This window comes from Helianthus annuus, chromosome 16 (genome assembly GCF_002127325.2).
Source record: "Helianthus annuus cultivar XRQ/B chromosome 16, HanXRQr2.0-SUNRISE, whole genome shotgun sequence".
NCBI classification, from domain to species: domain Eukaryota; kingdom Viridiplantae; phylum Streptophyta; class Magnoliopsida; order Asterales; family Asteraceae; genus Helianthus; species Helianthus annuus.
In genome coordinates this window covers 206,616,805-206,629,027 of record NC_035448.2, presented here as the reverse complement: position 1 = coordinate 206,629,027, position 12,223 = coordinate 206,616,805, and the positions used below count along the sequence as shown (strand labels likewise).

Sequence of the window (12,223 nt, the reverse complement as noted above, 5' to 3'; positions counted from 1 at the left end):
TAAATCGAGTTACTGTGCAAGTTACCCATTCGGCGAAACACCCCCTGTTTCGCCGTGCACCCTCTTCGACGAAGCACTTCTGTTTTGTCAAGGTTTGTTTCGTCGTGATGGTCTCGGCGAAACACTTTGTGTTTCGTCTGGTTCGTTTCGTCAAAAATGGTTTCGGCGAAGCACTTTCTTTCGCCGTCACCTGTGTTTCGTCAAGAATCCAGTTACGTCACATATCAGTTATGTACAGAAACCCTAATTGCCGTCATACAGAATCTTACAGTCATTCAACAAATCATCGATATCATGAATTACCAATCATAACGTATTCATCCGTTAATCTTAAGAATCTAGCATAAGAATATCATATCACAATTTCATCATTCATTAGCATGCTCGTATCGTTCATGGACAATGGCATAGACAGTTGAAGTCATAAACATAAACCCTAATCTATATACTGATTCAACAACAAACAATCCATTCTGCACGTACAAATCCGTAATCCAAAATTCTAGATCATACTATAACCAAAACATCATCTAATCATGAACATGAACCCTGTCTAATAATCATTTAAGTCCGATTTCAACACACAAATAACAACGATTCAATCAACAACGATTTACACTAACTGAGATCGGAGAAATAATGGGTTGATTGCTAAGGATGGCTTCGGGGACTTCAAACTGCCGTCACACAGAGGAGAGAGCTCTAGGGTTTCTTGTTTTCTAATAGTGGTGACAAATGAACCCGTAGAACTAAATAACTATTCGCCGTAACGTACTGGGCCGTTACTGGGCCTCGGCGAACCGTGGGCCGGCGAAACACACTGTTTCGTCAAACAAAGGATGGCGAAACAAATCTGTTTCGTCGTGGTGTTCTATGGCGAAACTCATCAGTGTTTCATCGCGTTGTTTGATGGCGAAACACACTTGTTTCGTCGGGCCATTTTATAGTTTAAATAGTTAAGTCTTTCAACAAGTCCCATATATATCACTAAGCACATAAACATGTAATAATCACAATACGTTTTGTCATAACACAACGTGTATAGTTACAAAGCAAACAAGTCAATTAAGTAAACAATCAAACAGTCAACGTGCAATAAGTGCGAAAGTGGAATCTCGGAAACTCGAGTTGTCACACACACTATGCAATACTTTAAACGCTAACCGTTATCGCATGTATTACGTGACTAAATGAATGCTTGTTGTTATGTTTACACGTGGAATGTTGTCTACCTGCCTTAACGACGATAGTACTATAGTTTCGACTCAGCACCCGTTCACACGGGGGTTGTTAAGGACATTACTTGCATGGATTATGGTGGTAATCATGTATTGCGAACTGCCTCGGGCAGTCAACCCGCAGTCATTGGTATCAATAGATCCATGTTGATAATTAACATGCATCGTTTTCCTCTGTGTACGTGCTGGTTATGCGTAAACTATTTCGAACTCTATTATGCTATTATCAAACTTGTATGCTCATCTTTACATTTTATGTATTGACTTTATTTTAACGTATGTGACAGGTGTTTAAGATGCTTATCTGCTAGGAAAGCGAGGCTAGAATAAAGCTCTAGAGCCCAACAAATAGTTGTCTGTAGTGGTCAAATTAAGGGTCTCTAGAAGCAGATAAACAATTGATGTTCATTTAAATCTGAGTTGTCAGAACAGAATATTTGCCTGGATTTTGTCTGTAATAATTTATTTACTGTTTGGGATACGGTATGGGACGTATTATTTAAATTGAATAGTAATGATAATTATTATTGAAACTTCTGGACTATCTGTTTCGCTCAGTGCCATGCCCCGATGATTCTGCCATCGGTTGGGGTGTGACAGTTTGTGTTTGTTTGTTAATTTTAGGCAACGAAAAAAAAGAACGTTGACGAACACAAATGAGCACAAACTAATGTTCATGAACACAAATGGAAACAAACGAACACAAACAATCGTTCATGAACATAATATATAATGCACTGACATTTATTAGATATTTAATTTGTTAGAATTTTGAAGTATTTAAATAAATATAAAAACTAAAAACATTAATGAACTATCGAACACAAACGAACACATTACCGAACGTTCACGAACATAAATGAACGAACATGACCCATGTTCATGTTTGTTCATTTAACTAAACGAACTTCCCCCTGAACGGTTCACGAATTGTTCGCCGAATGTTTGGTTCGTTTGCAGCCCTACTGATAAAGGTTGTCGTCCTAGGGCAACGCCTTACTAATGAAAGCTGAGGGATCAGCTCATATACAGATATACTATTGAGAGGTATCAAGATCAAACTATTATCTTCATTACTGGTAATGAGTACATGATAAAGTATTTATATGGATAACAACTATGCAAGCTACTAATCAACAACTTTACAACTTACTCGAACAACTATATATACAAGTGGTACATCTCTAGACATAACAGGCGAGGCACCCGAAATGTCACAATGTATTATATGTAACGGTAAAGTAGAATAGGATACAACTGATGTAAAAGGCAATATAGTCGATTTTGAAACACTACAAGCAGTAGCGTAGGTTGGGTTTTGTTCGTCAGATGTAAAAATGAACATCTAGACAAAACATCATTAGACGGATGACCCAACCGAAAATGCCTAGTCTCACGAGAAACAGAAGTGAAAGCAACAAGTGAATATAGCTGGTCCCAAGTTGGGACTGGACAAATTATTAATTTTATTGAGGCTATTAATTTATCGAGTATTAATTTATAGAGAGTTAAATGCCATTTTAGTCCTTGTGGTTTGGTCATTTTGCCAGTTTAGTCCAAAGGTTTGAAACGTTGTCATTTTAGTCCAAATAGTTTCAAAATTGTCATTTTAGTCCATTGGGTTAACTCCATCCATTTTTTCTGTATGCTAGAAGGGAAATTCGGTCATTTTATATGGTCGAATGACCCTTCTTGTTAACAAAACCGAAATGTCCTTCTAGTTAACAAAAAAATGGATGAAGTTAACCCAGTGGACTAAAATGGCAACGTTTGAAACTATTTGGACTAAAATGGCAACGTTTCAAACCTTTGAACTAAACTGGCAAAATGTCCCAAACTACAGGGACTAAAATGCCATTTAACTCTCTATAAATTAATACTCGATAAATTAATAGCCTCACTAAAATTAATAATTTGTCCAGTCCCAACTTGGGACCAGTACAAAATACTCGATAAATTAATAACCTTGATAAAATTGATAATTTGTCTAGTCCCAACTTGGGACCAGTACAAAATACTCGATAAAATTAATAATTTGTCCAGTCCCAACTTGAGACCAGTATAAAAACTGGACCTCAATCGATAAAATAATAAGATACTAACTTTTTTAAATCCTAGTATATATATATTGGTCTCAACGAAACTATTAATTAATAGTTATTAAAAGATTTCAAATTCTAAGATTGTCTAGTAAAAGATGAATCTATAGTCAATTGTTTTTTGTTACGGAGAAGAAATGTGTATTGAAACTTGTTTTTATAATTTAGTTTTTTGGTACCATAAACTAAATTTTTGTATGAAAAAACAATGAACTTGACAAATTCAATTAATTTGTGAATGTACATTGGACTTGGAAATTTAAAGATCATATGTAAAACTACTTTAAATTAATATATTGTTAATTCATCGATATAATAATATCTTGTTTAATTAATAAAATATATCAATTTCAACATTATTAATTTATATAGGTTTTAGTGTAACCTCTTTTAAGATGTTCGGGATCTTTTAATTCAAAATTTGGTTGAATAATAGTAGTGCCAATTAGAGGTGTACAAATCGGTTTTTTTTCAAAAACCGGTTTCGGTTTTTTCACCCAAAATAAAAAACGGTTTTTTTTTATAACCGGTCGGTTACTAACCAGTTTTTGAGGTCCAAAACAATAACCGGTATAACCGGTTGGGACCGGTTTTTAACCGGTTTTTTAATAACCGGTTCGGTTAATAACCGGTTTTTGAAGTCAATAATAGTAACCGGTATAAAAACCGGCGGTTAAAAAAAAACGGTTTCGGTTTTTTTTCCAGTTTCGGTTCTAAAACCAGTTTTTTTTGTACACCTCTAGTGCCAATGTTGCATAGCAAACAGAATTGCTATACTTCTTTTTCATAGACCGATAAAGGTTTAGCTAAAACTCCAACACTTATGATAAAAAAACACACGTGGGCGTTATTTTTTCAAAATTTGCCATTAAACACGCCCAATCACGTCCCCTCCCCACCCCCTGGGCATTATTGGGCGTTATTGATCAATTTTTTCCCCTAGGCGTTTTTTAAATAACGTTTTCTCCAAATTTGAAGCACCAATCACATTTAATCTTCCTTTTACTTGGCCAATAACTTTTTTTGTTGGGTTTTTTTATTTTTATTTAATTCTCTACACCTTTTTAACATAATGCTCACATCCCCACTACACCCATTTTAGAAAAACGCCCAAGAATGTTCATTGCTGACTGTACTGTCACATGGCGGAAAATGTCCAAGGATGGGGGCATTATTCACCCTAACCACTACGCATGGCGTAAGACTTGTTCTAGAATTTCAAGGTGTTAAGACACATAAAAATCTCTGCATTTTAATATGATAGTTGTTGAAATGTGTTATCCATTAATGCTTAATATTTTAAAAATTATGTCCATAACTGAGTTTTAAAAAGTAACAAAACTTGTAATAATTCATATTGATATTAGACTAAAAATGAAACCACGTAGGTGTGTAACCAAGCGAAGGCGAGTCCAAGCTTGGTTGTTTAGAGCTCTACTTGTTAGTTAACTCGTTTATGATATGAACACGAATATGATTGAGCAAAAGGTGCATATAATAAAATAAATAATAATACATGATGTTTCATTACAACGTGGACAATTTACCCCTCCCTATACATACATCACTTGAGAATCAAATCAATCACTCTCCTCATCCAGGAAATTGAGGTCATCGTCTTCATCTTCAGGCGGATGAGAGTCTAATGGCTGTATGTCTAGTGAACCCCCTTTCCTACTCTCTCCATTTCCTTGTTCATATTCGAACAACCCATTCTCCTCGTAATCCATTTCCTGCAAAAATATTATTATTATTAAATAAAAAAAACAAGTATGTGTTTTCTACAGATTGAAAGGAGTGAAGAGCGAGCGTGTTACCTCGTCTTCTTGTTTTCCAGGCTTTACAATCCAGTCATACAAAAGATTCTCTTGCACGAATAGGCTGTCAGAGCTAGTCGTCGGCCTTGTTTGACGACGTTCCTTGAGTCGTAAGTTGTAGTGAACATAGATCAAGTCCTTTAGTCTTTTCTGCGCCAGACGGTTGTACCTGCGCTTGTGGATCCCATCATATGTATGATCACAACCAAAACACGAGCATGTTTGACTCAGTATGCGTACGGCAATCTGTTGCAGCTCTAAGCAGTTTATGCCATGCTGTTGCCACCAGGCAGCTACAACATAATAATATAATCAATGCCCCGCAACTCTAGTCATTATTTATAACATGGTTAAACCATAGTGTTATTAAAGGCGTTAGGCGCCCTCAAGGCGCATAGGCCTCTCCTGGGGCCTAGGCGCAAAAAAAGCGCGGGCCTGAGAAAAAAAAAAAAAAAAACTAAAAATATTTTTATATAATAGAAAATTAATACTATTCTTCAAATAAAATAAACTAAAGCTATTATATAACAGTTGATAGTTTCGTTTGATAAAAGCAGAAATCTAGCTAGAATCTTGCCAGAATTTAGAGAATTTGGCCGAAAACTCTCAAGAATCTCGCCGGAATTTGTGCATGAACCATCACCTGGAGAATCAAAGCGCAACTGCCTTGACTTAAGGCACAATTGCCTCGCCTCGCTAGGAAATTGGTCCTAGGCGCAAGAGGCGATGGCTTTTAATAACTATGGGTTAAACATATTTTAAAAAGAGTAAAATGTCATTTTCGTCCCTGAGGTTTGGCCAGATTTGCGACTTCCGTCCAATGGTTTGTTTTTCCGCATCTGGATCCAAAAGGTTTGAAATCTTGCCATTTTCTCATCCGGCTCGTTAACTCCATTCATTTTTTCTCCGTTAAGTCAAGGGTATTTTAGTCTTTTTGTGAATTTAATACACAATTCGGTCTTTTCCCCTTTATGTACAAACGCTTGTACATAAAGTGAAAAGACCGAATTTCCCTGTTAACAAAAAAGACGAAAATACCCTTGACTTGACGGAGAAAAATGGATGGAGTTAGCAAGCCAAATGAAAATGGCAAGATTTCAAACCTTTTGAATCTAAATGTGGAAAAATAAACCTTTAAACGAAAGTCGCAAATCTGGCCAAACGTCAGGGACGAAAATGACATTTTACTCTTACAAAAAAGAAGTATCTTTAACCTGGATTTAGTTCTGTTCGCGTGCTAATAGCCAAATCAGTTCCGAAATCAGCTTTTGCAGAACAAAAATCCGCAATCTGCAGTAAATCCATCATCAAAGTAACTGGAATAACAAAGGGAGGAGCGTTTGTTTTATTGTTTTACCTACCTGCTTTGATGCTAAAACCCTCCTTGCAGTGTTTGGCTCAAACCTAACAATGCATGAATTTAGACCACGAACAACTTCTGGGTACTAAATATATATAAAAAAAAAAAAAAAAAAAAAAAAAGAACATAATAAGAGCAAGTTTGTTATGGCAAAAATAATAAGAGAATAGAAACGAAAGATTTTACGTACGGGAACAAAGTCAGGTCGGTATCTGTAGGAGGGATTCAGAAAGTAAGCAGCAAGATACAAAGGATGATTGAGAGAGTGATTGTCTATTATGCTGCACGCGTTACCGTATTTGTGTGGGTCATCTCCATGGTTGCTTTTAATCGCGAATTTCACCTTGTACATGTTACTGTATATATACGGCATGGACATGGAGTCACCACCACCGTCATTTATCTTTTCAAGCACTTCGAGAATAGGACCCACTGATCTCCTCACACATTGCACCTTCTTCCAGAATGTTGCGTTCGTTACAATCTTTTCAACCTCTTCACCCTCGTGGGATTTTGAAAGTCGAGATGACAACCATTTTGTGGACTGAAACAAGCGTTTGAGAGCCGTTCTGTGATCCATCAAGCTTTGTAATGTCAGAAAACTTGAAGAAACGCTGGTGAAAGACGCTCTCACAAGTTCTTGTCCGTTAGTGTATTCTTGTTTCATTAGATTCCATAACCACATCTGGTTGTATACAAGCTTTGTGATCTTCTGTCCTTTCTCGATACATTCCCCCACCCATTTTATCTTTACGAAATCTTCCAGCATTTGTTCGATACAAGAAGCAGCACAAGGCGTCCAAAATAGATTTTGTCGTTTTTCCTCCAACATCTTTCCAGCCGCTTCATAAATGGGTGTGTTTTGTGTGATAACCTATACACACAAAACGTTAAAATAATTACGAATGGTATTATAATGAAGAGTAAAATGCCCTTTGTCCCTGAGGTTTGGCCAGAGGTTTGTTTTTCTGCATCTGGATCCAAAAGGTTTTAAATCTTGCCATTTTATCCAGCTCGTTACCTCCATTCATTTTTCTCTGTTAAGTCAGGGTATTTCCGTCTTTTTTGTTAACTTAAAGGAAAATTCAGTTCTTTTCACTTTCTGTACAAGCATTTAGCATAATGTACAAGCGAGTCCTTATATGAAAAAGACCCAATTGCCCTTTAAGTTAACAAAACAGACTAGCGAAGAAAAATGGATGGGGTTAACGAGCCGGATGAAAATCGCAAGATTTCAAACCTTTTGGATCCAAATACGAAAAAAACAAACCTTTTGACGAAAGTCGCAAAACTGGCCAAAACTCAGGGACGAAAATGGCATCTTAATCTATAATGAATTATGAAAGGGTATTAATTATTATCAATACTTGGTAAAAAGAAAAAAATGTAACATGATGGTGTACCTGCACAACGTTTTCCTCCCCCATCTCATCCACTACTTTATCAAGAAGTTTGAATAAACTCGGTGCATCATGAACAAATTCAGTGGCATCAACCGAAGAAACAAAGTGCAAACCACGAGGACATGAAACCAAAATGTTGATTAATGTCCTGTTGTGTGCGTCTTTCCAAGTATCTGCCAATATAGAGCACCCAGTAACAGCCCAAGAGGCTTTATATTCAGCTAAGTGTGTTTTAATGGTTAGAAGTTCGTCCTCAAGAAGACGAGAAGATAGCATTATTACGCTGGAGGGAGATGGTGGGCCATGTTGCGATACCATCTCCAACATCTTATGAAAGTACGGTGAGTTTGCTGCATGTGTCGGAACTCCAGCGTAATAAAAGAACTTGGAAACTGCAGACATGACCTCCTCCTTTCGTCCTGATACTTTATCATTAGTAGTTTCAGATTTTGGTTTCTTCGATGACAACGCGTCTTCTCTTCTGACAAATCTTTTCTTTTTATCGATTAGTAGATGTTCATCATCTTCCTCTTGCCCATCCTCTTCGTCGTCATCTTCATTTTCATTCTCGTTTTCTGAATGCAACGCATAAAAAGCAGATGAAGACGTTGAATGCTTGTGAGGTTCGGGTCTTCTATGCCTCCTTCCAGTCCGATGCCACTTCATATTTTCTTTAATTTTGAGATATACTTCCTCAGGAGCACTTTTACAAGGCGCAACTTCACCGGGTATTCTAGCAAGGTGTTGCTTAAAGCGGTTAATGCCACCGCTAACTATTTTATCACAGTAATTGCATTTAACTTTTTTCTTCCGTTCATCCCGAGGAACTCCGTGTTCCCATCCAGGGTCAACGTATCCGAGTGACCGGAGCGGATGAGGTGGCGGAGGAGCCATATTTATAACCAAACCCTTGTCCCCTAGGACAACCAGTTGCTGTTTTCCTTTGTTGCGATTATCATCGTACATGATGTGTTCTTCATCATCTTCTTCTTCCACAACGTCATTCTCGTTCTCACAAGGTGGGAAGTTGAGATACGTTGCTTGGTCGTCGTATTCAATTTGCTTTGGCTTTTTACCGATACGACATCCCTCCAAGTTATCTTTCATTTTAAGGCAGACCTCTTCGGGAGCCTTGTCGCAATAGGTGACTTCACCGGATAGTCTGGCTAAATGCTGCTTCAAGCGGTATATCCCGCCACTAACCACTTTGCCACAATAATTGCATCTGACCTTCTTCTTTTTCTCATCTTGAGCAGTACCATGCTCCCATCCAGGGTCCACAAATCCACCGCAACGTATTGATGTCATTTCCTCACCACCCGCCACGTCATGGATGATGATCAATCACCACTACAATAATAAAGCTACCCACCCTACAATAGAGAATTAAAATTCAACACCACATCCTTGCTCAAACCCCCAGGCAGTCAGGCAGGCAGGGGAGTGAATTTCATCTTGAGCTGAATTTCATCAAACACTTTGCTTTTCTAAAACAATAGCAATAATAATCAAGCACATGTGAAAACATGCTTTGCAACTCAAACCTCATCTAAGAGAAGCTGTGCCATGAATGAATACAAATTTCAAGGGGTTTTTAGGTTGTACTAGGGCGCATGAAACAGAGATCTAGGTCTATTTTTGAACCGTTAATTTAAAAAATAAAAAATAAAAAAAAGTGAAACAGAAACCCTAGACTACTAGCGATTGAAGTGATGAGAGATGGTACCTGGTTCGATTGAGGACGGTAGCCAAGAGGATGGATGGATGGATGGTGAAACCTGTGATTGACGATACGATTCGACCAGGGAGGAAACAAGACGACGACGCTTTCTATTTCTATCAAATTACCCATTTCTTACTCTTTTTCACTTTTCCTGTTTTTTTATTTTTATAAAATGCCCCACAAACTACTCTATTCCTTTTCCTTTCCTTTCCTTTCCTTTCCTTTGCACCAATATTTTACATGGGAACACAAATGTAAAATCTATTTTTAACATGTGCTCCTGTTAAAGATGTTAGAACAAAAAAATGATATTTAACAGTGAAAACACGACTTTCTGGTTAAGAAATAAACATTTGATGAAGTAATCTCCTCTAAAAGATAGTGAATCTTGAACACTGATAAAGCAATCTTCTCCCAAAGACAATGAATCTTGAACACTAATTAAAACATCTGTTGAAGACATTCAAATATTTGTTTGAAGCCTTGGAATAACTGTTGAAGAAGAAGAAAGTACTGATCAAGGCCAAAGCTTTGTTAAAGCAAAGCAATGATCATGAAGACCAAACATATGTTATGGCCAGACAGATGTTTGATACAAGCCAACAACAGTTTGAAAAAAAGAGGTATATTCAATGTAACAGTATTTAGGTTGGAAAAGATGTTTAATGTAATAGATCAGATGTTAGATTCCTACATATGTTTGCTAACATCTGTGGATTTTTTTATAGTTAGGGTGACATTTGCTGATTGCAAACAGAGCTTTCGTACTTGTATAAATAGATCTCATGCGTTAGAGATCTATTCTATCACAAACATTCCTTTTGTACGAACAGCAAAGTGTGTGATCACGCTAAGGGGGAGTTTGTATAACCACTATGTTGTAATTGAAATCATTGGAATTTAATATAAAACAATCTTCATATAACTTCTAACTTGTGTGTTTATCATTGGGAAATTGGTCTGCAATAATCAGTAGACGTCATTGACCATTAACAATACGACTTTTGAATATTCCCCCTGCCAGTCCAACCTTTCACATATTTTTCCTCCACCAGTCCCCCGTTAAAAAAACATAACGGAGTTAAGTTTTTTTTCCAAATTAAAAACAGATGTTTTAGGGTTTTTTATCAGAACGATGATACGAGTTGATTGATGGAAAACTTACCTCGAAATGTTGCTCCAAACGACTTGATTTTTGTTAATTTGAAGTTTAAACACTCGAATTGAAGCACCGTTTTCGTCGTTTGGAGCACCGTTTCGAGGTAAGTGAAACATCCAAACTTTCAAGCGGTTAAAACCAAACGTTAAACAACGGAAATTACGACCAAATTTAAACTTTTACGCATTACAAGAGTAAACTTGGTTATACATAAAAGGTTAACCATTTTTAACTAATTACAAACTATCCAACGTTTACAAAAGTTATGGAACACATGTTGTCACACCCCAACCGATGGCTGAATCATCGGAGTTACACACATAACACTATTTTGCGATAATAACTAATTCAAAACCTTTTTCATTGATAATCATAAATTTTCAATTACAACAAAAAAAGTACAAGTACAACATGGAAACGACAAAATACAGCAACAATAACATAACAAAACATATTCAAATCTAGTATCTTGAGCGTGTTTCTAGTCATCCCTACTAGATTCATCATGGCATCAACATCAACCTGTAACATGTTTAAAATAAAGGTTCAATGCAAAAGCATTGGCGAGTACACAAGTTGGTATTAATATAGCATAAGTATAAAAGCATTTTCTCGAATCCACATGGTAATTGTATACAAGGTAAACTGGCATGCAATACTAAATGTCAAACCCAAGTGTCCACAAGAATTAAGTGTCCCTCTCCACAAAAATAACGAGACTAGTTTACGAATAAAAGACTTAACAAGACCCCGACGGGCGGCGTGCTATTCCTATAGTGCTATGTCACACCCCAACCGATGACGGAATCATCGGGGCGCGGCACTGAGCGAAACAGATTGTTCAAAGAAATTCCATAACGACTAAATTACCAAATAGTTTAAAATATCATGTCCCATACCATGACCCATAAGATAATGTAGTTATTACAGACATAGATATTCTTCAAACAAACACAAGTTTCGAAAACTCAGATTTAAGCAAATGAAAATAAATTGTCTTTGTTTCTAGACTCTTTCCTAGCCTCGATTTCACAGCAATCCAAGCAAATAAACATCTTAAGCACCTGCCACATACGTTAAAGTAAAAGTCAATACACATAGTGTAAAGGTGAGCATACAAGTTTATTAGATATAATAGAGTCCGAAATCGATTACGCATAACCAGCACGTACACAGTGTGAAATGAAGCACGTAAGTTATTGACATGATCCTATCAATATCAATGACTGCGGGTTGACTGCGCAAGGCAGTTCGTAATGCATGATCACCACTGTGACCCATGTATTTAATTGTCCTTAACAACCCCTGAGTGAACAGGTGCTGAGTCCAAACTATAGTACTATCGTTGCTAAGGCAGGTAGACAGCAATCCATGTGTAAAGATAACAAACAAGCATTCATTGAGTCACGTATAACATGTAGTAA

At 36.9% G+C, this 12,223-nt stretch overlaps 1 protein-coding gene across 5 annotated transcripts; it reads right to left on the bottom strand.

Moving 5' to 3' along the window:
* Positions 1 to 4,811: 4,811 nt before the first annotated feature.
* LOC110922347 lies at positions 4,812 to 9,802 on the bottom strand. Of its 5 annotated transcripts, none has more exons than XM_022166668.2 (8): positions 9,644 to 9,801; positions 7,918 to 9,290; positions 6,705 to 7,388; positions 6,516 to 6,599; positions 6,369 to 6,444; positions 5,732 to 5,797; positions 5,155 to 5,447; positions 4,812 to 5,070 (listed from the first exon to the last, which is right to left on the bottom strand). In XM_022166668.2, the coding sequence occupies exons 2-8, from the start codon at positions 9,223 to 9,225 to the stop codon at positions 4,918 to 4,920; spliced, it is 2,664 nt and encodes an 887-aa protein (XP_022022360.1). In that variant the 5' UTR covers positions 9,226 to 9,290; positions 9,644 to 9,801; the 3' UTR covers positions 4,812 to 4,917. The 5 variants fall into 5 exon arrangements, with proteins under 5 accessions (XP_022022360.1, XP_022022361.1, XP_022022362.1 ...); XM_022166669.1 differs by having other exon boundaries at positions 7,918 to 9,404; positions 9,644 to 9,773; XM_022166670.2 differs by lacking the exon at positions 5,732 to 5,797.
* Between the last annotated feature and the right edge of the window lie 2,421 nt (positions 9,803 to 12,223).

What these genes read in the sequence shown, in the direction of transcription:
- LOC110922347 (XM_022166668.2), bottom strand. Translation starts at nt 9,225, where the DNA reads ATGACATCAATACGTTGCGGTGGATTTGTGGACCCTGGATGGGAGCAT. An exon ending in ACCGACCTGACTTTGTTCCC is followed by an intron (nt 6,600 to 6,704) that starts GTACGTAAAATC and finishes ATATATATTTAG; the next exon opens with TACCCAGAAGTTGTTCGTGG. An exon ending in CTGGAAAACAAGAAGACGAG is followed by an intron (nt 5,071 to 5,154) that starts GTAACACGCTCG and finishes ATATTTTTGCAG; the next exon opens with GAAATGGATTACGAGGAGAA.